The 25,818-nt window shown below is 43.8% G+C and overlaps 1 protein-coding gene across 4 annotated transcripts in view; it reads right to left on the bottom strand.

Annotated features, from left to right (window-relative positions):
- Nucleotides 1–25,818, bottom strand: part of RHOBTB3 (Rho related BTB domain containing 3) — a 65,012-nt gene that overhangs the window by 26,607 nt on the left and 12,587 nt on the right. For 2 of the 4 annotated variants that reach the window (XM_053292681.1, XM_053292684.1), the window contains exons 4-7: nucleotides 23,202–23,353; nucleotides 10,556–10,667; nucleotides 8,321–8,607; nucleotides 8,131–8,218 (exon numbers count right to left, since the gene is read on the bottom strand). In XM_053292681.1, coding sequence (XP_053148656.1) covers nucleotides 8,131–8,218; nucleotides 8,321–8,607; nucleotides 10,556–10,667; nucleotides 23,202–23,353 — 639 coding nt within the window. Of the gene's footprint in view, nucleotides 1–8,130; nucleotides 8,219–8,250; nucleotides 8,608–10,555; nucleotides 10,668–23,201; nucleotides 23,354–25,818 lie in introns of all 4 variants that reach the window. The other 2 variants (XM_053292682.1, XM_053292683.1) reach the window with 2 other exon arrangements.

Genomic DNA, 25,818 nt, shown 5'->3' with positions numbered 1-25,818 from the left:
GGGAGAACCTGGAATACAAATCTCCCAAATTCAGAAAGCTTTACCCACTTACAAACTGGCCTGACATCGATGAATTCTTGTTAGGCTCATAACAGGATCCGACCCTGACAAGCCAGCCATGCTTGCCAGTCTGTCCCACTTCAACCTTCTCAAGCAAAAACAACTACCCTTCAGAAGTCGGTGAGGATAACATGCAGCAGGGAAGGTCTGCTAGGGACAGAAACAGGATGTTTGTATGCCTCATCCTTAACTAGAAATGAATGAACATGCCAAGCATTCCTCTGCCAAACAAGTTGAATCAGGAGACAGAGCAACTAAACATTATGTGTTCGTGTTCACTGGCTATCATTTCCTGCTGGGCAGCATGGGACTGCAGCACTCTCTACTTGCTGAACTGAATTCAGTGGTGGAAAAACTACACATCCCATGCACTCTGGCAGCAAGCTCAGAAGCATCATTCCAGATGTGAAGTGACCAGCAAAGCATCTCCTCTTTAATGAGCCCTCCCAACCACCAATTACCCTCTCTGCCTTCTCAAAGGTAAGTTTTTTGCTTGAGAATAAGGTAGTGAACTGGCAAGGAAGGAGGTGATATTTCTAGAAAAAACTAAAATGAAATAAACCCAATAACTTTTTCAGCATTCTCCAGGCAACATTGCGGGGGCGGGGGCAGGATCCCAATATGAGCTGGGGGACCTACCACTAGTTCTTTTAGTATAGACTTCTGGGCTTGCCTCAACTTCTTAGACAAATCCAAGTACACAGAAATGAGGTCTGATTGCTTTGGCGGTCAAAGAGAAACTGAAAGGAGGTGCCCCAACTGCCAATCTTAACGGACAAGACACAGCACGTGCAGGCGGTGGGGGCGCTGAGAGGAGCTAATTAATCAGCTCACGAGGTCCCTGCGCAGGCGCAGAACCCATTTCTTATGGGTACAATGGACCTCATCCAGATCCAAGTACACAGAAATAACACCCTTTAAAAAGCTGTATACACTTATAACTACAATTGAATTGTAAGAAAATCTCGTGTTTGCACAGCATTAGGTTTTCCTGTGCTAGTATGTTTGTTTTCAGGTTTGATTCATGTCGCTTTTGCACGCGCGTGCACACACACACACACACTACCCCTTTTGTCAAGGCTTTCCTTGTCTTCTACCCTCACATTTAAAAATGAACTTCACAAAGAAAACACAAGATCTTAACACATGTAAACAAGCAGAAAACAGTCTGGTGCCCAATCAACTTAAACTGTGCAAACACATCTTCTGGTGGCATCTGCACCCATTTGCAAGTCTTTTCAGTAAAATGCTGCAGGTCAGATGCTGGTAAACTACTTTCAGCTCAGCATGATCTGGGACAAAGTCACAGGTACAATCCAAAGCTCCATGTGCAAAGAGCTCACTTCCATGAAGAGAAACATTCTACATTCACATACAGGGTTGTCCCAAAGTAGGTGCTCAGAATATGCTTGCTCATGGATGAGAATACAGAAGCATACATACACACAGAACATCTGTATTACAAATATAATGGTTAGCAAACCTTGAATCTCTACAGGATTATGGCCTAGTTCTCACTGGCCCACAGTTAAGCACAATAGGAATGAGCCCATGGAAACTGTGGGTGTAATGCAAGGATGAATGAGAGCAAGGATGATTGAGAGCTGGAGAGTGAGACGGAATGTTGGGCAGAGTAAGAATGAGTGACACATAGGAGTGTCAGAGAGTGCACAGTTGAGATTGAAAAGAGAGAGACAGGTGAAGAGAGACAGGTGAAGGATTAAGGAAGGAGGCTGATGAGGAAAGCCGATATAATAATGCTGGTTATAACATAGTTTATTAATTAGAAACATTTCTTCATTTATTTATTAAATGACTGTCTATGACTGGAGTCATGTATCCTGTGTAAACCCTTTATTCGTTTAAAGCCTCGAGTATACTCTAGTCTCGAGTATACTGTGCATAACATATTCTATTCAACATTCTTGCCTTGACAATGGTCAGGCAGATAAATTCTAAGAGAATTTGGAAGGTAGTGGCAGCTGCTTATATTGGGGAGACTAGACCCAGTGGTCAGGATGGACTAGTAAAACAGTTTTAATGTGGCTTAATTGAGTCATGGGCAAAAAAAACATGAGTGGGACCCCAGGTATGTCACAGTGGGATTGCATGCTCCATGCTTTGCACATAAGAGAAAAACCTTCCACTTTCACACACCGCTCTTCCACACAATATGCACAAACTCAAGGCAAAACAGTTGCTCACCTGTAACTTTTGATCCTCTGGTGATCCTGTATCATTGACAATGTGGGCTCTGCACAGTAGTCTCCATGGAAGGACTTCAAGCTTCTCAAATCACTCTGCTGCTCTGCTCTTTGTGTGCAGAATGCGCTCAGTATCTCTAGTGACAGAGCACTTCCCAGCTCAGTTCCTGTTGGAAGAAGGACCTAATAATCAAAGCAGAGTAGGTAAGTACATCTGAAGAGTGGGGAGGCCAGGTGTGTGTTGTGAATGATACCGGATCACCAAAATATCAAAAGTTACAGGTCAGCAACCTGTTTATCTTAGTGGTCATCTGATATCTTTCACAACATGGGCGACTAGTGAGCTCTTCTAAAGAGGAGGTGGGCTTAAGGATGTCTATTCAGAGGACTTTCTTTAGTATGGCCTGCCCAAAGTTTGCTTCAGCCACAGATTGGATGTCCAAGGCATTTGATGAATGGTAAGTTTGATGGCCAGGTTGCAGCCTTCATTGTGTCAGAAAACCCAATGCCAGTGAGCGACAAAGGTGCCTATGGCCCTAGTAGCATGGGCCTTAACACTGTCAGGAAGCTTAAAGCCCTGCTTGTCATAACTGGTGTATATCAGTTGGACCAGCCACTCTGAGAGTCTTTGCTGGGAAATAGGTTGTCCCTTGTTGGCACCCTCAAAGGCAACAAAAAGTCTATTGGGCTGTGAAGACTTTGGTCCTGTCTAGGTAAAAGAGAAGAGCCCTATGAACATCCAGGTAATGCAGGGAGTGTTCCAGAGGTGACACAGTTCATGAAGAATGTGGAGGGCAACAATGTCCTGGTGAAGAACCCTTCTGTTGTTCTGTGAGAGGAGGTCCAGGCGCAGAAGTAAATGATGATGGAGGCCGTGGAATAGGAGAAAGAGGAGAGCGAACCATGGTTTCTCAGCCACCACAGGGTGAGTATTATACTTCTGGTTTTCTGTTGCAGGATTTTCCTGACAACGTGTGATAGAAGAGGGAAGGGTGGGAAGAGGTAGTATAGGCTCGAGTCCCATGGGACCTGGAAACAGGCGGTGGAAGGCATCTCCCAGGGACCCTTTCCCCACCACCACCCTCAAGCAGAAGAGGGGGCACTTTTTGTTGGTGTGAGTAGCAAAAAGGTCCACTTGGGGAGTTGCTCACCAACAGAAAAGATTGGAAAGGATGTCATCATTGATTTCCCACTCGTGTTGGCAGGTGAAAACAGTTTCCCTGCTGAGACTGCCTGCCAGTATGCTGTTAATGCACTTAATGTAAAGGGCCAACGGATAAATGTGATGCCTTATGCACCAGTCCCAGATTTAGATGGATAGTTTGCAAAGGGATTACGAGACCGTCCCACCCTGGTGGTTGATATAAGTGATGGCGGTGTTGTTGACCAGTAGAACCTGTACCATTCGGTTCCTCAGCATTGGCAGAGATGATGTCATAGCCAGTAGTACGGCCAAGAATTCTAAACAATCTATATCAGGGATGTCAAACTGTGGCCCTTCTGCAGATGTTGGCCTACAACTCCAATCATCCCTGGCTATTGGCCACTGTGGCTGGGGATTATGGGAGTTGTAGTCCAAAAACAGCTGGAGGGCCACAGTTTGACATCCCTGATCTATATGAAGGAGAGACTGGTGACTTGTTGGGAGGCCCTGTGCTCGATGTCCTGCACAATGTGCGCCCCATCCGACCAAGGAAACATCCGTGGTGAGCCTGGGTGTGGCGAAGGGAAGCTGGTATGGTACTCCCACTGTGATGTTCTCCGGAAAGGTCCACCAGAGCAGGGAATCCAGAATAGTTTGTGGCAGTAGAAGCCATTTGCACTAGCTGTCCACATTGGGTTTGAATGTGGAGAAGAGTCACATCTGGAGTCAGCGCATGAGACGCCTAGCATGAAGGACGGTTGCTGTTCAGGAAACCGTTAGGCCCAAGAGGCACTGGACGGACAGTGCCTCTTGAACTGGATTGGAAAGACTGCACCATGTGGAGAACGGAAAGTCAATGGTCTTCCGGCAGAAAGGCTCTCCTTTGGGCCACATCCAGAATCAAGCCTATGTAAGTTACAGACTTCTGAGAGACCAGGATCATTTTTTTTGAAGTTCACCTGGATGCCCAGATCTTCCAAGACAGCAAGCACCAGTTGGGCATGAGACCTGAGAAGAGACCTGTCTGGGGACATGATGAGCCAGTTGTCCAAAAAAGGGAAGACGGAGACACCTGCCATCCTGAGGTGAGTGATGATGGCACACATACATTTGGTAAAGACACCAGACGCCATTAAGAGACAAAATGGAAGGACTGTATATTGGTAAACTAGGTCTCGCACAGTGAATCTGATACTTTTTGTGCACTGGTCGAATTCCCACATGGAAGAAAGCATCTTTGAGGTATAGGGTGATGAGACTTTCCTCCTCCGCTAGAAGAGGGGAAAGTTGTTGGATAATCAGCATTCAAAACTTTCTCATTTGAATAAATGTATCCAGGGAATGAAGGTCCAGAACTGGCCAGAGACTTCTCTCTCTCTTGGGTACTTGGTAGTACCTTGAGTAGAACCCTGCACATTGGTTTGTCTGTGATACAGGCTCTATTGCCCTTTTGGACAACAGTTCTTGGTCTTCTGCTAGTAATCTAGTTGTGGGAGTGGGCTTTATCCCTAGGAAGGTGGGGGGAGGGGAAGTATGGAACTCTATGGCATAGCAAGTGGCATAGCTCTATGGAACTCTATGGCATAGCATTACTTAGCACCCAGCTGTCAGAGGTAATAAGACATCAAGTTTGTAGGAAGGGTGCAAGTCTTAAGGGAGTGGAAGGTCCAATGGGGACGGGAGGAGAAGTGTTAAAAGGCCCTGTTTGGACTGGTCTTGGAGTTTGATCTTCTGCAATTGTTTGCCCCTCTGGGTTAAGGAACATTTCTGAGAATAATGGTAGGATCTCTTGCCATCCCTGCAATCAGAACAACGGTACTGGTAACATGGCTTGTCATAATGTTTGAAATGTTGAGAGTAGGTTGGAAGAGCAGTGGAAGATGTAAATGTCTTAGCCATAAATCTCAACTTCTTAAAGTGTTCCATAGTCTCGTACATCTGCACACTAAAGAGACACTCACCATCAAAAGGTAGGTCTTCAATTTTATCCCTCATGTTGGGTAAGAGGGATGAGGGATGTAACCAGACATGGCGTCATAAGAAAACAGCACTTGCCAGAGTACAGGATTTGGTCTCCATAAGATGTTTGGTCATACTCAGAGTCCGTTGGATGATGTCTGCTATCTTGGAGAAAAGTTCTTTAAATTTAGCCTGAATCAGGTCAGATGCATTCTGTAAGTCATTTTTAACCTTTCCCAAAGAGTGTAATGAAATCTGGACATACATGCCAAATAATCTGCAATTTTCATTGACATGTGGAGTAGATTTTGCGACCAAAGGAATCCAATGTATGTCCCTCTTTATCAGTAGGAGCAGAGTGTTTATGACCAGACTTGTCCACCAAAGCGAAGCCCACAACTGAATTCATTGGGGGGTGCTTGAATAAAAAATTACATTAATCCTCCTGAACCCTATAAAATTTTCTTAGGCGTTTGGAAGTTGAAGTTGTCGAGGATGGGACATCCCAGGCTGTCTTGGCTGAATTTATTAGTACTGGGAGCACTGGCAGAGACACCGAGTTGGAAATTGATGCGGAGGCCACAAAATCATAAACCATGTCCTTAACCATTTGGACCAGTGATTTAAGTTTGAGGCAGAGGATGGAGAGTTTGATGGGTTGTTCTGAACATTCTCATTCAGCAAGGGGTCGGATGGGTTTTCAGTATGGGTTGACTCAGCATCAGAATTCAAAGAGGATGTGTACTCATCACCAGAATCAGGTTGTGTAGGGACAGGAGTAATGTCCGCAGGATACGTAGGAGTGGGTGCAGTAGTGGGTGAAGATGGACATCCATGGCGCACAGGTTGAGGCTCGACCGGTAGTGCAGGTGGTAATGGCACCGGAGGCAGGTCTAGAGGGCGTTTAAAAGAGGAGCTTGGTGGAGAGGGCCAAAAGCTCAAGTCGATGACTTAAGCTTTGGCAACGTCTAAAGTCAGAATTCCTCGTAGTCATAAGGTGAAGACAGGTGTGTGTAAGATTCCTGAACCTGTCGAACTTCCTCACATAGCCAGGGTCTAGAGCTCCAGGCATGCAGTAATGTAGCCTCTCTCTCCAATGATGGGATGGAAAATGAGACAGAGGAAAGTGAGGGGTAGCCCAAAAAATGCACTAGGGCTTATTTTCGGGTAGGTCTTATTTTGCACACACCTTCCCCGCCATGGCAGGCAAGCACAGAACAACTTACTCTGAGGTAGTGCCCCAAGTTTCAACCCCGTCTCCTGCCGTTCTCGATCCCTGCGGCCAGCGCGCGGCCGCGAACCCCCGCCTCCCGCCTAGGTCTTATTTTCGGGGTAGGTCTTACTTTCGGGGAAACACGGTATGAATGGCCATCAACGGTGAAGTGCAGCTCCCAGTTCCAGCCGTCAATGATCTAGCAGTGTGGAAGAGCACACCAGGCAATCCAATGAAGGCTTGTGTGTCAATGTCATCAACAGAGAAGTCTTGTGGTGCTTCAGGTGAGAGAGGGATTCCTCTTTCCTATGCTTCTGTTTCTTGTGGTGTTTGTGCCCCTCTTTCGACACATCATGTCACCTGTGTAGTCGTAGCAGAAGAGAGGGGCCAAGCTCAGCCTCGATGCGGTCAACGTCAAGGGCGTCGGCAATTTTGATGAACGAAGCGTTGGCGAACAAGGCATAGGCATCAACCATCATAGGGCCTGCTCATACAACGCTGCTCTCAAGTGGAGTTCTCTACTTTTCCGAGTTTGTTTAGAGAATGATAAACAAATTTTACAAGTGTGAGTGTTATGGCTCGCTCCCAGGCAGAGTAAACATTGATTGTGTTTATCTAAATAAAGGAAGGTCCTGTGACAGGAGCACCAGCGTTTGAAGGTCTTTTGAGAGTCCATGAGCAGCCAAAGTAGAGGGGTTAAAGCAAAGAATGGTCAATAAACAGTCCGAGGTCAGAATAAACAAAGAGCTGAGGCAGAGAATAGTAGAAAAAAGCAGTCCGAGGTAAAAAAAACGAATAAGCAAACTGAATTGTTTTCTTTCAGAAAATGAGCACAAGGAGCAAGAATCTGAGGAAACTTGTGAGGGAAATCTGAGGGAATCCACAATGGCTGTTGGAAAGGAACTAAGCTGGGAAGTGCTCTGCTGCCAAAGATACCAAGTGTGCTCTGTGTGTGAAAGGCGGAGCTTCAGAGTGCTTTGAGGAGCTTGAAAGACTTCTGTGTGGACTACAGTGCAGGCGCAGAGTCTACATTGTGAAGGATACCGGATCACCACTAAGTTCCAAGGTTTATCAACTAGCTAGACTTAGACTAAACCAGGATATCGAGGTAGGATCAAATCAGAGGAGATAGTAGTGCACAAGCCCACCAGTCCTTTAGGCTTGTTCACGTAGTGCTAGTACCACATCTGAACCAGGCCACTGAGATGGTGGACCTGTCTCTGGGCTGCAGTTCTTCACACTGCAAGTGAGCTTCCATGGCTGAAGATTCCTCCATTCAAAACATTCCCCCCACATGGAAAATCAGTTGTCTAGGTCAGGGATTCTCAACCCTGGGTCCCCAGATGTTGATGGACTTCAACTCCCATAATTCCCAACCAGAGGCCATTGAGGCTGGGGATTATGGGAGATGAAGTCCAAGAACAAGTCCAAGGTTGAGAACCCCTGGTCTAGGTGATGGCTTTTAGCCTAGCCTTCTCCTTAGCATGCTAGTTTTGTGTGCAGGAACCTTTTTTTTTTAATGGAGAAGCACTGATCATATGACCCCTCACCTGCAGCCTGAAATGCTATAGTGCAGATACAGGTCGGTATGCCAGTGTGATGATATGCAGCCCAATCGCAGTAATTAGCTCTTTCCTGCTAAAAGACAAAAAACCATTCTGACAGGATACCTGAATAAATGAAGTGCAGAATGTCTGACAAACAAGAACAGAAGAAAGAGTCTTTAACAATGACTCTTACTGGTGAATTGCATGATGAGCCTTGATTTAAAACTGGTTCCTGGTTCGCTGCAAAAAGGGTCTGAGCAGTCCTAATAATAGAGGAATCCTGAATGTCAGCTGGGCTCTTCACATTAAATAGCAACATGAAGACATGGCTAATAGCACATAAAACAATCCTGTGAGCTTCTGCAACTTCCTTCAGGTCTTCAGAATAAAAAATCACGTCCACACACTGGCAGCAGAACAACAAGTTATGTAAATCGGAGTCATAATGTGAGGCTTCACCCTTTAAGATTGGCATTTTTTCTAAAAAAAAAAAAAAAGTGAGACATTAGAAAATAAATCATGAATTAACTGCTTGTAATTCCAAACTTGCATTAAGCAAAATGCAAACAAAAGCATTTTTATTCCTAGGACTGGATTAAGTGAGGACATAAGGGTATTTTCCTGAATGCCCTAAATACACTTCTCTTTACTACACTTCAGCCACTAAAATAAGCCCATTTTACCCAACTTCAGGAAATTCTGCTTAACATTCAATTCTTTATTTAGAAAGTGTTTTTACTATTTTTATTCACCTACTGAATGTTTCTGTATTTAATCAATATAGAAGTCCTTCTGTTTTCTTTTACCTTATGGTCAGAGAAACTGTGAAGACAGAAGGCTGCATGCTCACTACTGTTGTTCTCAATGAACAACAAACTAGCTGTTATACTTTACTGGCTGCTACTAGCAGAAGCGGCAAAATGTGGAACATTTTGATGTTAAGACACAGGTAAGTTGTTCTAATGTTACAGAAAGCAAATGCAGAAAAAGACATGTTATTGCCATTTTTTTACAGCAGCCTTGTGTTTAATATAGGGAGGTCGTGCACATGACACAGCCACTGCTGCAGGGAAGGCAGAAACTCGCCTGCCTTCCCTGGTAGACAAGCAGCAGCTGTTGACTTCACCGCACCACACACCAACACAAGCAGTGGGGCAGCTAAGGGAAACGCTGGGGACGGGAGGACCTCCCACTCTCCAGCATCCCAGGGTGCCCCGGGGCAAGAGTATGGCCACTCCTCTACCCAGCTCACTGCTGGATATGGCAGCAGGCGGTGGTGGTGGGGGGACAGTTTAACAAGGCAATGATCACCCAGACAACCACCAGCCAAGGTTAAGAGAAGCATAGGTTCGCTTAACCTTGGCTAAACACCAGGTTTAGAAGTGGGGCTTAGCGTGGGGGCAGCACCAGGAGTTACCTCAACCCCGGCGCTTCACATGCTCAGCCTAACCCAGGCTGGGCTGCCCTAGCCTGGGACAGGCTGTGAGTAAGGCTTTTTAATAGCCTTAAAATCTAGTTTGGCCATGAGAGACAGGGGCTGGATAACAGGAGCCTCTCATAGCCCCATTCAGCTCTCAGTCAGGCAGGAGCAGAGAGTGAGATTGGCCATATTTTGGATATCTTTCTCCCTCATTTCCTAATTAGCATATATGACCTGAGAGATAATAATGAAGAAATGCCCATGCAACATTCAATACTACACTACAGAGCAATAAGGTTTGCAGATATTAGATTTTATATTCAAAATTAAACGCTTTTGATTTTCACCAGCCATGTTATGCATACACACTCTTAGCATAATCAATTTCGCAGTTGTCAGATACATTTTGCAGTTGTAAAAAAATTAATTGCTCATTTAGCACCATGAATATCATCAGTCACTCTTGTGGTAGATCTTAAAGAGATGGGAGGAGCAGTAGCAGTGGAAAAATGTCTGACACAGACATTAAAAGGATGATGTAGTCTGGAAAATTTATGTAGACCCCACTATGAATCCCAATTACAATTTTCTGGCTGGAGTTCATGTTCTCTCCTGTGCATAAGCAGAAGGAGCTCATGTCTACTCTGAAGAGCTTTGAAATGTAGAACAGACAGAGTTGGGACTCTATCTGAGAAGAACTGCCACTGGGAGAAAGGATGAAATTGAAGCTGACTCCTGCCTCAGCTCAGGAGCAGAAGTGCAAACCTTACGAGGGCCTGAGGGAAGATTCTCAGCATCCTTGCCTTTTTGAACACATGGCCAAACTAGATGAGACATTGGAATGCCATGGTTTCTGTTTCTTTAAAAAAAAAAATTAACTGCTGCTGGGAGAATGCCTAATTATACTACATAATCTACAAAATATTAGTTTAAATTGTAATTTGAGAAGTATTGCAAGTGGAGATGTAATATAACCCTCAGCAACTCTAGCACTGGAACTTACTATACCTGGCTGATCAAGTTGAGGTGGCTTAACTCCATGGCACTTAAGGCTTTTTTTCCTTTTCTTCATTTTTTCAGATGACTTCTGATTCAAGCTTTGGATCATAAAATATTCCAGCTAAAATTTAAAAAACAATTGCATTAACAGACATCACACACACAAAAACTTGTCACAAAAGATCTACTGTTCTCTGACAAGTACTTCATATCATTTAAAATAAAATGTATATCATATCATTTAAAATAACATATTTGTTTTATAGTTAGTATGCAGCATGGTGCAGTGGTTAGAGTGCTGGACTAGGACCGGGGAGACCTGAGTTCAAATCCCCATTCAGCCATGATACTTGCTAGGTGACTCTGGGCCAGTCACTTCTCTCAGCCTAACCTACTTCACAGGGTTGTTGTGAGGAGAAACTTAAGTATGTACAGGTGAAACTCGGAAAATTAGAATATCGTGCAACAGTCCATTAATTTCAGTAATGCAAATTAAAAGGTGAAACTGATATATGAGACAGACGCATTACATGCAAAGCGAGATAAGTCAAGCCTTAATTTGTTATAATTGTGATGATCATGGCGTACAGCTCATGAAAACCCCAAATCCACAATCCCAGAAAATTAGAATATTACATGGAACCAAGAAGACAAGGATTGTAGAATAGAACAGTATCGGACCTCTGAAAAGTATAAGCATGCATATGTATTCAGTACTTGGTTTGGGCCCCTTTTGCAGCAATTACTGCCTCAATGCGGCGTGGCATGGATGCTATCAGCCTGTGGCACTGATGAGGTGTTATGGAAGACCAGGATGCTTCATTAGCGGCCTTCAGCTCTTCTGCATTGTTTGGTCTCATGTCTCTCATCCTTCTCTCGGCAATTCCCCATAGATTCTCTATGGGGTCAGGTCAGGCGAGTTTGCTGGCCAATCAAGCACAGTACACTGTATACTTTTCAGAGGTCCGATATTGTTCTATTCTACAATCCTTGTCTTCTTGGTTCCATGTAATATTCTAATTTTCTGGGATTGTGGATTTGGGGTTTTCATGAGCTGTACGCCATGATCATCACAATTATAACAAATTAAGGCTTGACTTATCTCGCTCTTCATGTAATGCGTCTGTCTCATATATCAGTTTCACCTTTTAATTTGCATTACTGAAATTAATGGACTTTTGCACGATATTCTAATTTTCCGAGTTTCACCTGTAGTACACCGCTCTGGGCTCCTTGGAGGATGAGCGAGATATAAAATGTAAGATAGATAGATAGATAGATAGATAGAACATGCAGTCTATCATTCTGTCAATCACATTTTTATCAGATCTCTGATTAATTTATTAGATGTGTGCATGAAAACAGCACTTAACCATGTCTTTCTTTGCTTTACAGAGGAAATAACCAAGTTCATGATTCTTTGACTATGAAGACAAATACTTCCTTTCTCTAACACTGGATTATAATCTCTGCTTCACTTTGTTTTTGTTGTTATTGTTACAGCTGTGAACAAGATAATACCTTATTTACCTCAATACTATATTCTATGTGCACCACGTTTGAAAGCATTCAAAAACTTCAACTGGTACAAAAAGCAGCAGTGAAAATCCTCATTGGAGTTCATGGCTGACATCCCCCCCTGCAATACTACAACAAAGTAAGAAACCACGAGCAGACACACAAAGTGGTTGGAAACTAGCTGCAACCTAACAGCAGAAGGTAGGGGAAGTGATCTTCCCTGCTGTCCCCTCCTTCCTAAAATATTATGGAATTAGGTCCCTGAAGGCCAGGTAGCCCTCAAGGACATATTCCTGCAAGTGAATAGTGCTTTAGGAGGGAGGAGAGAATAACAAAAATCGCCCCACTCACCACTGTTGCTGGGCTGCAGAAAAAGGAAGATAAACAGTTAATTTCCAATATTTTTGGATCCCTGCAGGGCTTCTTCCATTATTGTACCACTGCAGGGAATGCTAGCCAGTGTTTTAGAGCACGTGACTCTTGCGTTAATACAGTTTCTGCAGTTACTGGTCCATTTCTAGGCTAAATTCAAAGTGCTGGTTATTTATTTATTTAACATATTTGCATACTGCCCAAAACGCAAGTCTCTGGGTGGTTTACAACAAAACAATAAAAACAAGTAAAAAGGTTAAAACATTACAACAATTTAAAACTTAAAACAATGCTAAAGCTATTAAAAAATAATCAAACTATTAAAACAGTATCTTATTAAAAGCCTGGGTGAAAAACAGGTTGCTTACCTGTAACAGATGATCTGGTAGTGGTTCCATCATTCATAAGTAATGGGTAGTGGGTTCTGCTCCTGCGCCGATCAGCTTCGGGCAGAATTCGCTAGCTCCTCGTGATGCCGGCAACTGCCCACTGCACGTGATTGCAGTACCCTCTAGTGGCGGTTGGGCGTCTCTGTAATCAGTTTCTTGTTAGCCGACATGGCATCATGTCCCGTGATGGTACCGTGACCTGTGTATGATGGTATAGTGGCTTGCCATTTCAGTAGCAGGGATGGACAGGAAGGTGTTATGAATGATGGAACCACTACCAGATCATCTGTTACAGGTAAGCAACCTGTTTATCTGGATAGTGGTTCCCTCATTCATAAGTAGTAGGTGAATTACAAGCTACCCAGTTGGAGGTGGGTATACATTGCAAGTCACTGTAACACCCTCTTTAGGACTGCCCGTTCATATTCAGCAGCCTTAGCCACACGCAGATCTATGGCGTAGTGCTTTATAAATGTCTGATGCAACGACCACGTGGCTGCTGAGCAGATATCTGCAAAGCGAATGCCCGCCAAATGAGCCACAGATGTGGCGTAAGCTCTAAGCAGAATGTGCCCTAATTGTGGCTGGCGGACTGACCCCCCTGTTGGTCATATGCCAGCTTAATCAATTCCACTAACCAGAAGGATAGTTTCTGGCAAGTTGGCGAATACTCTCTGAATTTCCCTTGTAGGTCAATAAACAACTGAGGTGTTTTACAAACACTTCTAGTGGCCTTCAAATAGAAGAGAAGAGCTCGAACATCCAGCGAATGCATTGCACGCTCAAGAGCAGACGAAGGGTCCCTGAAAAAGGTAGGCAACACAATTTTGGCATTCAGGTGAAATTCAGTAACAATTTTAAGTCAGAAGCCAGGATCTAAGCACATGATGACCCGCTCCAGATAAATCTTTGTATACGGCTCAACTATACGGAGTGTGGGTAGTCCACTTACACGCCTGGCTGAAGTTATTGCCACCAAAAAGAGTGTCTTTAGAGTTAAGAGTTTCAGAGATGTAGTTGCCAATGATTCAAATGGTGGCTCCGTCAGTGACGAGAGTACCAAGGAGAGACTCCACTTTTCGGCTGGGTGCCATACAGGTGGGTATAAGTTATTGATGCCTCTCAAAAGGTCTTTACATCTTGGATGGGTAAAGACCATTTTCACGTCCCACCCATCATGGCGTGCTGAAATAGCTGCCATATGCACCTTAATAGAGACATTTGCTAGCCTGCTTTGTTTTAGAGTGGTCAGGTATAGGAGGATGGCTTTTAGGCTTGCTTCTTTGGGGTCATAGCCCCTGGAGGCAGCACGCATTGCAAACCTACGCCACTTTGCCCGATAGTTTCATCTCGTGGACAGTTTTCAGGTGTTCAGGAGGATCTTCTTCAGAAGCCTATCCTCCACACGGTGAGATTCAGTATGGATAAGCTGGGGTGTACCACCGTGCCCTGATTTTGCATGATCAGATCTGTCTACTGTGGGAGTCTTCTGAACCTGCCTCTGGACAGTCTGAGTAGTTGCATGTACCATGGTTGCCTTGGCCACCACAGTGCAATTACTATTGCCCACGTTCTGTAGTGGAGGAACTTGGCCACCACCCTGGGTAGTAACGGAGTGGGTGGATAGGCATAAAACAGCTCCTGGCTCCATTGATACTGAAAAGCATCGCCCTTGGTTCGTGGTCCGACTCCCATCCGGGAGCAATACTGATCACACTTGCTGTTGTCGAATGTCGCAAACAGATCCACTTGTGGCTTGCCCCAAGTCTGGAACAACTGTTCTAGTATCACTGGATTCAATTTCCATTCATGCTGCTCCAGCACCAGATCTCTGCTCAGCGAGTCTGCCAAACAGTTCATGGTGCCCTTGATATGAATGGCAATGGGATCAAAATTGTGTGGGATACACCAGTTCCATAACTGTAGACTGAGATTACATAATGATCTGGACACCGTCCCGCCCTGCTTGTTTACATAAGCAATGGCCGTTGTATTGTCCATCTGTAGCTGGATGGTTTGTCCCACAAGCTGCTCCTGAAAGGTGACTATGGCCTTGAATGCAGCCAGGAGTTCCAGGAAGTTGATATGTAGAAGTTTCTCCTTTGGAGTCCACTGCCCCTGTACCCTGTGGTGTGACAGTTGGGCTCCCCAGCCATGCATGGAAGCATCAGAGGTAACCATTGATGTCGGTCCTTGCGTTTGGAACCGCATGCTGTTGAACATGTTCGACTCCTTTGCCCAGCAATTTAACAAGTCCAATATCTTTCCTGGAAGTGTAACCCACTTGGATTGAGGTTCAACTCTCGGTTTGTAGGCTCTTAGAAACCAGAGCTGTAACTTGCGCATCCGTAAACTCACATATAGGACTGTAGTGGTGCAGGACGCCATCAGGCCTAGTATCACCTGGACCGTCCTCGCCTTCCGTATGGGAGTCTTCTGACACTGGAGAATGAGCGCTTGCAGGCGTGCAAACCGTTCTTTCGGGAGGAATGCCTTTTGGGCTGTCATATCTAACTGTGCGCCGATATACTGCAGGCGCTTTGCTGGTTGTAGAAAGGACTTCTCCCAATTGATCAGCACACCCAAACTGTCCAACAGGGTTGTCACTATGCTTACATGTTCCAGCAGATGTTCTCATGTTCTGGCAGTCAGAAGCTAGTCATCCAAAGAAGGGTATATGGACAGACAGATAGGCAATTATCACTGCTACACACTTTGTGAATACCCTTGGGGTGGTGACTAGGCCGAAGGGTAACACATGGTATTGATAAATCTCGTTCCCCATGGTGAAGCGGAGATATTTACAATGATTCTCCTGAATGCCTATATGGAAGTACGCATCCTTCAGATCAAGCATAGCAATCCAATTCTCCCCATGGAGGAGTGGAAGGATGGCTTGCAACGTTGTCATCCAGAATTTCTGTACTTTGATGTACTGATTTAGGCCACGAAGATCCATTATAGGCCTTATGTCCCCATTGCGTTTGGGGATTTGGAAATACCGGGAATAATATCCCATCTGGCTGAGAGCCCACTGCACCGGCGATATTGCTTCCTTCAACAAGAGCTTCTGCACCTCCTCTCTCAGTATTGGAGTCTCAGGAGTGTATCTCACGCTCAGGAACAGAGGGTATTCCTTGAACTCCCGTGCATATCCCATTGAAACTATATGTAAGACCCAGTGGTCCGATGTTATATGGTGCCATGCTTGGGCATGGCTTGCCAGTTTGATGGTAACTCTGGCGGAGTTCAAGGAGATGGTGTTCCTTGTTTTGAAGCCCATCTTGTTGTGCTGAAGAGGTATATCGCATGTTGCCGGTGGGCTCAGAGTTTGACCAAAGCTGCTGCTTCGACTATGGTGTTCTTATTCTAACCAGACTGGTTCATCCTGTTACATCCTGTAGTCAAGGGGGAAGGCAGAGATTGAACCAAGTCCGAAGGAGTAGGAGAAGCGTCGTCAAGTCCGTATCCAGAAGTCTCAAATTAGTGCCAAATAAGTCTCAAAATAGTGCCAAATCCAAAGGAATTCCCAAAGAATAGTCAGAGTCCGTTTCCAAAGTCAAAGAACCTATTATACGAGTTACAAACTTTCTTCGAGGAGCAAACTGTCTCCGAGAACTGATTGCTATGGCGGTCAGAAAGAAACTGATTACAGAAATGCCCAACCGCCACTAGAGGGTACTGCAGTCACGTGCAGCGGGCGCTTGCCAGCGTCACGAGGAGCTAGTGAATTCTGCCCGAAGCTGATCTGCGCAGGTGCAGAACCCACTACCCATTACTTATGAATGAGGGAACCACTATCCAGATCAAATGTATCTTGCCTGCCTTTTTAAAAGTTGTAAGAGATGGAGAGGCTCTTATTTCAGCAGGAAGCGTGTTCCAAAGCTTCGGGGCAGCAATGGAGAAGGCCAATCCCCGAGTAGCCACCAGACAAGCCAGTGGCAACTGCAGACAAACCTCTCCTGATGATTTCAATGGGTGGTGTGGTTCATAGCAAAGAAGACGTTATCTTAAATACCATGGGCCCAAGCTGTTTAGGGCTTTATAGGTTACTAGTATTTTTAAGCCCGTTAAAATAACGGGCGCTAGAACCTTTTTTCTTTTGGGGTTGTTGTTTCCTTTATTCCTTCTCCCTCTCTCTTTCGCCCTCCTCTTCTTTTTTCTTTTTCTCTCTCTTTCACTCCTTCCTTTTCTCTCCCTCTTCCTCTGTTTCCTTTCCTTCCTTTCTTCTCTCTCCCTCTCTCCTTTCCTTCTTTTCTTCCACCTCTTCTCACTCCCATCGTTCTTTTTTATTTTTATTTTCCTCTTTTCTTTATTTTATGGGCTCGCTCTTTGCGGTTGGCTGCTCCTCCCTTTTTTCTGTCTTCCCCCCCCTTTTCCCTTCATTCTTTTCTTCTATTTCTTTCTTTTTCCTTCCTTTCTTACTTCTTTGTTTCCTACTTTCCCTCCCTCCCTCCTTGTTTCTTTTGTCTTTTTCCTTCCTTTCTCTCTCTTTTGTCTCCTTCCTTCTTTCTATCTTTCTATTGTCCTGTCTCCCTCCCTCTTCTCTCCCCGATCCATGCATTGGCTTTCGCAAGCGCCTCTGCTTGGTGGAGACAGAGCCCTCTATACAGGGCGCCCCTATCCTCTGTCTCTCTCCAGCATAGGGTGCGCCCTTAAAATCGCTTCTGCGGGGCCTTTCCCAGCGCTGGAGAGCTGTGGCACCCTGGCAGCTCGATCAGGCACCGCCGGGAGCAGGGAATGGCAATGGTACGCCGTCTCTAGGGCGCAGGGCACCGGAGAGAGAAACCCCAGCAAAGGGGCCCCTAAAAGCACAACTTGGAGCTTGCCTTGTAGCTCCCTGTTGTTGTTCTCAACGTGGTCCGCTCCCTGAGCATATAAAGAGCTGCTTCGCAGCCTGCCCAGGCAGATTGCTTTTCTCAGCCGGAGTAGAGGGTAGCAGTGCTCCGTTGCTCTAGCTTTATTTGGTTTGGAGGCGGGATGTGCTTGGGCACCGGGTTGGACGCCCCACTGCTGCCTCTGGGCTCTCCGTGGCCGGGCTGGACCCGCTGCCGCCGGCCCCGGTGTTCTCATCCCTCCCACCGCCCAGAGTGCCGCCCAGAGTGCCGTTCCCGCTGGCTAGTTTGGTGCCCGCCCGGCCCGGTGTCCTCTTCCCTCCCACCTCCCAGAGTGCCGGCCAGATTGCTGCCGCCGACCCCACCGTCTTTCCCAGCCAGATTGCTGCCCGCCCGCCATCTTTCCCAGCCAGATTGCTGTCCGCCTGGCCCCGGTGTCCTCTTCCCTCCCGCCTCCCAGAGTGCTGGCCAGCAGCAATAGAACTGGCCAGCATGGCCGCCTGGTGTCGGCGGTCGTGTCTCCCTTGAACTGTTCTGGGCCTGCGCTTCGCGCAGGCCCAGAACAGCCCAGGGAGACAGGGACACAGATCCCCAACGTTCCAAGGCCATGGACACTCACTTAGGGCTTTATTATATAGGATAACCAAGACCTTGTATTTTGCCCATAAACCTATCAGCAGCCAGTGTAGATATTTTAAGATATGTTATAATTGTTAAATCTTTAAACAGACTAGGATATGAAAAGAATAATCTCCTCTCATACAATTCTCTTGTCCACTGAGATCTTCCAGGCAGGCCATCTAGGTGTGGCTAGCATGAAAAATTCATGATAAGGCTTTCTCTGCTGCAGCACCTAAGTGAGTCTATGAGAGGCGGACTGGTCTTGTAGTAGCAAGCATGACTTGTCCCCTTAGCTAAGCAGGGTCCACTCTGGTTGCATTTGAATGGGAGACTACATGTGTGCACTGTAAGATATCCCCCTTAGGAGATGGAGCCGCTCTGGGAAGAGCATCTAGGTTCCAAGTTCCCTCTCTGGCATCTCCAAGGTAGGGCTGAGAGAGATTCCTGCCTGCAACCTTGGAGAAGCCACTGCCAGTCTGTGCAGAAAATACTGAGCTAAGTAGACCAATGGTCTGACTTGATATGTGGCAGCTTCCTATGTTCCTATGTTCCACCTAAGCTGTAAAACTTACTGTCCCAGGAGATCCATCTGGCCTCCTTCTAATATTATTTGAACACCACTTTATTTTTATTTTTAGGTAAGCCTTCAGCTTCACTGGAGTTTCAATTCTTGTAACCCACTTTGGGCATTTTACTTAAAATAGAAAGCCAAAATAGAAATACTTTTATAAATAAATAAATATCCTCCCCTGCATCAAGGCTCCTCTGCATCTATTAAACTAGAACAAGATATGGAATGCCTAAGGTTACAGTAGATTGAAGCTAGCATGAGTCTAGTGCTAAAGAAAAGGTCTGTGCGATTTTAAAATTATCTACAAGGACTGCTGTTCTACATTAGGCTCATTGTCTGCAGTGCCATTACTGCTGAACAGGGCTATACAACTTTAGCCTTCCTTCAGATGTTGGACTGCAACACTGGCCACTGTGGCTGGGGATGATGGGAGTTATAGTCCAAAAACAGTTGGAAGACTGAAATTGTACAGCTCTGCTGTAGAAATTAAAGTATAAACACTAAGTTCTTGGAATCTCATTTATCAATGAGTCAGTGATCCAAACCATACTAATTTGGAAAGGTTACATTTTAAATAATATAAGTAATATCCATTTCATCATATTTGAAACTGGGATGTAAAAATCCAGTGCTAGCTAGCTTTTGATTGATTGATTGACTGATTGATAGTTAAATTTATATACCGCCTTTCATTAAAAACAATCTATTGGATGGCAAAGAAATTATTAGAATGGATGAGATGGCTTCCTTAAAATTTATAAATTGCCTTGGTGCCACAAAAGCAACTAGAAACATTGCATCAGCACAACTGGATGAACTGGAGTTGCGACAATGATTGTAGATGCAGCGTGGTTTAGATAATGTGTAATAATACTGATAGCCCAGAAATGTGCTGATAGTCAGTCCAGATAGCCAACATAGTAAAATGAGCCTGTAGCAAGACTTAACATTATTTACTACTGCACCTAATTTTCATGTGCTTTAAACTTCATTTTTATTTAGATATTTATGTTTTAAACAGTGTAAGTAAATAATGATAAAATCTAAAAACTGTTAAACCAATACAGAATAAATGTTATAGTACTCCTTATAGCAGGAACAGGCAGACTTTAAGCATGTGGGATCTATTCCCCGCCCCCACGCTAAAAATCGGAGTTCCACTAACCAGAGCCAGATGCAATATAGTGATGGGGGGAAGGGGAACATATATTTAGAATTAACATATGATTAGAATTAAGATGCAGGGTACTTCTGCACTCATGATCAGCCTAGAAAATTGTTTTAGGACCAGAACTGAAGTCCTTTCTGACCTTACTCCATGGTTTTCCAATGCCACCATAATAGAGAATAAACTCTATATAATGTAATGTTGTGATGGTTAAGACTTGATTGTTGAATTAAAATCAAAATATTAGTAATTGATGTGTACCTGCACAGAGACCTCAAAGAAGAAAGATTATATATGTAAAGTATGTGGCAATGAGCTAAGTGATAACCAAGGTATAAATTAATATTAGTTAAAATAGTAGGAATTAACCTTAGAGTAAACTCAGTAACAACCTAGAAGAAGATTTTAAAGGGGGCACATAACAAAAATTATACACCATAAACTCAGGGATATAAGGAAGCAAACATCAAAATTAGCATGCTAGCATAATTTGTTTATTTATAGATGGAAGATGCCTAGCAGGGTAAGATTCTATTTTTCTCATCAGTCCTCATTTGCCCTCTGGCTTGAAATGTAGTGATAACTTTTCATTGATCACTACAGTTCAAATTAGAGAACAAAGTCAGCTCTCTCATTTGCTGCCTCGATATAGTAAAGGACAGATAACAACCATATTGGTCAGCTTCACAGTCTAATCTGTTTTAGCAGGCAAACTAGACTACTGGAATCACAAAGTAATTTTTAAAAACATTTTAAAAGATGGCCACACTATTGCTAACAAGCAACACTCCTACTTATATTAAAATAATATTTCTGTTTCTGCTACAGTTAACAGCATGTATAACTGACAAGCAGCACAGCAGGTTGGACTTGTCCCATTTGCCTCATGCAAGCAATCAGCACATCATTACAAATGCATGTTGTTAGTACTGGAATGCGAAGGACAGAAATTAGGCTAAAGTATAAAGAAAAAGTCTGCTGCTGAAATCTAATAACAGCTTGACAACAGTTTGGAAAACGACTTTCCTGTCAGCAAAAATAAATAAAGCAAAAATTTCTGAAATACTTCAGTGGGGTAGCTCCATTTCATCTCTTACTGGATTTGTTTAAAAACAAGTACATCTGTATCAGACATAAGCCGAAATCACATATTAGTATTTCCATGAATGGATAGCGGCAATTCTTGCTGATCCTCTCCTTCCCTCTAGTATCAGGGTTAACCCAGACTCTAACCTGGAAAAGACCGTTAGTGGGGGAGGTTGCCCTACTCAGATCCCCAATCCCAACAACAGTCTTCCAAATCCCTCAGATCTGGAGCAGTCATAGCCAGTCATCCCCTTGTAGGAGTATTGGGGATGAGGCGCCCCCCCAAGCAGCCTGGGACAGAGGAGGCACAGAGTGACACTCAAACCCCTCCCTGTCCCTGCTCGGAGGCCAGACCCGATACGCCTAGCCAGACTTGGTAAAGGGGACGTGTAGCCGGACACTATCATGCATATTTTCATGTAGTACTGTTATACAATGTTTTGTTATAGCTCTATCAGTGCACATTACAATAAGCACAGGAGCATGTTTTTGTTTCACATTCTTCAGCTAAAGAATGTTCTATTTAGCTTTATTTCAGGACACATAGTTGCGGGGGGTGGATTTGTGCTTAACCTCCAATTGAAATCAATATTTTTTTATATTTATTGCTATGCTTTCACTTTATTCACTATGAAGGACATTTTTTTAAATAATATGGTAAACTATACAGGATAGGAAAAAATAATTTCCTCCTTGGAAGCAAGGATTTGCATACTATATTGATATGGTACAGTACTATATTTATATGATATGCTAATAGGTCATTTTCCTAAAGAGACAGGAGATCAGAACTTTTTCCAAGCCTTATTCAGCTCCATTATTTTAACATGATTTTGGGTAAATCTTTCATATGAGATCCAACAAAAACCAATAGCATGATGAATAGGTGCTCACACTGTAAAACAAAAAGCAAAACTAGAAACATCAGGGTGAAAAGGTCAGGGGCAAAGAACTCAATAAAACCATTTTATCTGGGCATCACAAAAAAACTAAAAGCAGTCATAAAAGAATGCTCATTTTGATGAGGATACTGTGGGCACGATTCAGCCTTGTATTTAAACCTGCAGAGGACAGGATGCAGAAGTTTATGGGAATGGAAACCAGTATTAGGGTGCACATGAACATGCCAGTGGAGCTAACTAATTCTGCCCAAATGGTCCTGCGCAGGTGCAGAACCCATTATTATGAATGCCAATGGATCACAATCCAGGTCCAAAACCAGAACTTATGCATACACAAATTTCACTTCACCATAACTATGTCAGTCGCTATGTTGCACATCACACTACGGTGCGACCACAGGAAACCTCATATACTGCCCTCCCCGCAGCAGAAAGAACATGAAAATCATCACAATTGTTTGCACTGAGGCATGATCTATTGTATCTACAAATCTTTAGCATACTCGTCCTTATCCATATTGTGAACTGACACTAGTAAAAATCAGGGCAACTGTTCAACATCAACAGAACAAATTTAGTAGACAAAACCAGACAAATGCAGAGGGATTCTACTGTATAAATGTTAAATCCCGATTTAAAAGGGGAAAAAAATCTACATGGCATGGTTCCCTTACCACTAAACTGAATTGCTCATTCATTTTTCATGCAAGAAATGTTGTCTATTCAATTCATCTTTAAAATAGCTAATTCAACAAACAGGCTCAGTTTTGGGTAACATACAATTAAGTGTGTGTTATTCTGTAGTACATTGTGCAAAATGTGCCAAATGCACCATGCATTCCCGTTGGTCAATTTATTCTCACAACATTCTAAAGCAGGGCTGCACAACTTTGGCCCTCCAGCTGTTATTGGACTTCAACTCCCATCATCTGTTACTGGTGACTGTGGAGAGGGATGATGGGAGTTGTAGTCCAACAACAGCTGGAGGGTATTGTATCCCTGTTCTAAGAGATAGCTTAAATGGAAATAATATACTCTGATCAAGGTCACTCATGAAGTTTAGGACAAAGCAGGAACTGTGAACTCAAGTCATTCATGTGCATACCAGCTCCAAAAATCAAGTTCTGGATTTAGAAAGATTTTCAAGAAATTGTGATATTATTTGAGAATTCTGAGATAATTATTCTACTTACGACTCCTCCAAAATATTTTCCTATGTAGAAGTCATTAAGACTGTGCAGTTCCAAGTAAGTCGCTCCTAGTTCTTTAGCAAGCTGAATTCCTTCAGAAGCTGTAACACAGCTCCCTCTGTCTGAGATACACAAAGGACACGTGCAGGGAACTTCTGAGAAAACAAATTATTCATACAAAGTATTTTAATTACATTCACTCTTCTTTAGTGGCTTCCTACTAAGCAATTCATTATGAATTAAACAACAAAAAGGCAGAGTTTAAAACTGTTAAGAATAAATGCTCTGCAACTGTCCTATTGCAGAGCAATTCTGGGAAGTATTCATCTGTTCAAATTTAGCAAATATCAAATGTTCCTTTCCTTCCTTGCAAGAAATTTTTGCAGTCTAATCTGTTATTTAGGATTTATCTGGTGAACAAGAGTTATAGTTAGCTTTATTCATTTTGAAAGGTAAAGCCCCTCAATGCGTAGGGCTGCCATATGGAAAAGGTCTCCTGTATCTTTAACAGATACACAGAAGAGGGCATTTCAACAGGCACAGCTCGTCATGCAGGGAGAAGAAAAGTTGCACCTGCTAAAATTCCCTCTTCTGTGAATTTATTAAAGGTACAGGAGGCCTGTCCTCTTTTCCATATGGAAGCCCTACTAATGCACAATATGATGCACAGAAATTTAGGATCATGGGTAAGCAGGGCCTGATAAGAGAAAGAACACTTATTCCTTGGCAACCTATTGGGATTGCTTTGCTTTATGACTAATTGTCCCTTCTCATTGGCAGTATTCTTTAATTATTTTTTTAAAAACATTGATGATATGATTTAGGCTTCAATCCAAAACAAGCTTACTAGTGACTATGTTCTATTAAATTTGTGAGGCTTACTTCCAAGTAAGCATGTATAGGATTACACTGTACCACTACTACCACCACCACTACTTATACTGCTATTCAACAAAAGTTCTCAAAGCAGCTTATACAGAAAAATAAATTAATAAAATAATGTAAGTAAATAAACTATTACAGATAAGCTACAGAATATGCTTTAAAATCATTTATTGTTTGTAACATATAAAACAATTACACTCAAAATTAATTAATTAATAAAAAACAGAAGCATGTGTCAACATATTCAAAAAAGCCATTGTCTAAATCCAAACAAAATCCCTATGCAGATGTTAGTAAGCCAACCACTGTTCACGGTTACAGTGCTGAAAGGAGGTAGGAAGTTCTGCCCCAGTGCTGTCACTCTGTCCCTCAAAGCACTGTAACAATGATGGCAGGCACTTCTGTGATCAGTAGCCTGGGCCAATCCAAGCTGCCAATCAAAGAAGAGTCTACCAACATGGTGACAGCGCTTCACACAAATGCTGCTGTAACCGTGAGCGGCAAGACTGAGGGGGTGAGTGATGCGCTGACATGGGACTTCCAGTGTGCTTCGGTGTCTTATTTAACTTCGGAATAGGGCTAAAGAGTTGCACATGAGGAATACTTCTAAATGCATAAGGAGAAGCAAAGCAATTTTTTGCCATCTCCCGCTCCTGCTGCAGTCACCTATACCTCCTGAAAGTATGTCCCTGAGGATTGCAGGACCTGCCAGGACATATTTTGGAGAAGCAAAGGCAGATGTAGAAGGAAGGAAGAATCTCTGAAAATTACCCCTTGCCTTCCATATGGGTATGGAAGCACAATCCATATGCAACTCTATGTTTGGATATAGGCCCTTATGTGCCAACATATTCAAAATATGTTTCCTTAGTCTGTTCATAATTGCTGCTCCAAGCAATGTGGATCTCCAGAGGCCGGGACCCTGGCCTCCAAATAACCCACAATGCACCACGTGCCGAGCATTGGAGAATACCTCCATGAGTCAGGCGCTCTAGGTGCGTGGCTCTGTGCGTGCTCGGGCTGCAAGCAGTCCGAGAACACACATGACCCCAGCTGGGGTTAAGGGCATGCTCATGTCCTTAATCTCAGCTAAAAGCCAGAGTAAAAAGTAGGGTTAGGCAGGCAGCACTGGGATGCACACGGATCCCACCATTGCACATGAGCAGTCTAACCCAGGCTGGGCTGCCCTAGTCTGAGTTAGGCTGCTTGTGAGAACAGCCTTAATGTGTTCTTATTTTCTCTTCAATGCAGTGAATATTTCAAAAATTCAATACAAATTTCAGTGAGTGAATAGCCCATATAAATCAGAAGGCAAATATTGAGGAAGATTTCTATCACTTTGCAAGGACATTTTCAAACCAGTTTCCTGTAAATCATGGTCAGCATGACATTATACACATACATTGCATTCTTTGCTTGGTGGTCAGAAGGGCTCTGCAAATAGAATAAACAAGGCTCTGCACACTTTCATCCCCTACTGGAAGGAAGAAGTTACTATGGAAAATAAACTAGCACCTTTATAAATAATAATTTCAGTTTAATAATAATAGAGCCACCAAATGGCGCAGCAGGGAAGTAACTTGCCTAGAGAGCAAGCGGTTGCTGGTTTGAATCCCTGTTGGTATGTTTCCCAGACTATGATAAACACCTGAAAGGCATCATCTCATACTGCGTGGGAGATGGTATTGGTAAACCCCTCCTGTATTCTACCAAAGAAAAACCACATGGCTCTGTG

The sequence above is a fragment of the Hemicordylus capensis genome, chromosome 2 (assembly GCF_027244095.1).
Source record: "Hemicordylus capensis ecotype Gifberg chromosome 2, rHemCap1.1.pri, whole genome shotgun sequence".
Lineage (NCBI taxonomy): Eukaryota > Metazoa > Chordata > Lepidosauria > Squamata > Cordylidae > Hemicordylus > Hemicordylus capensis.
The sequence above is the reverse complement of the archived record's forward strand: the minus strand, read 5'-3'. Positions and strand labels throughout refer to the sequence as shown.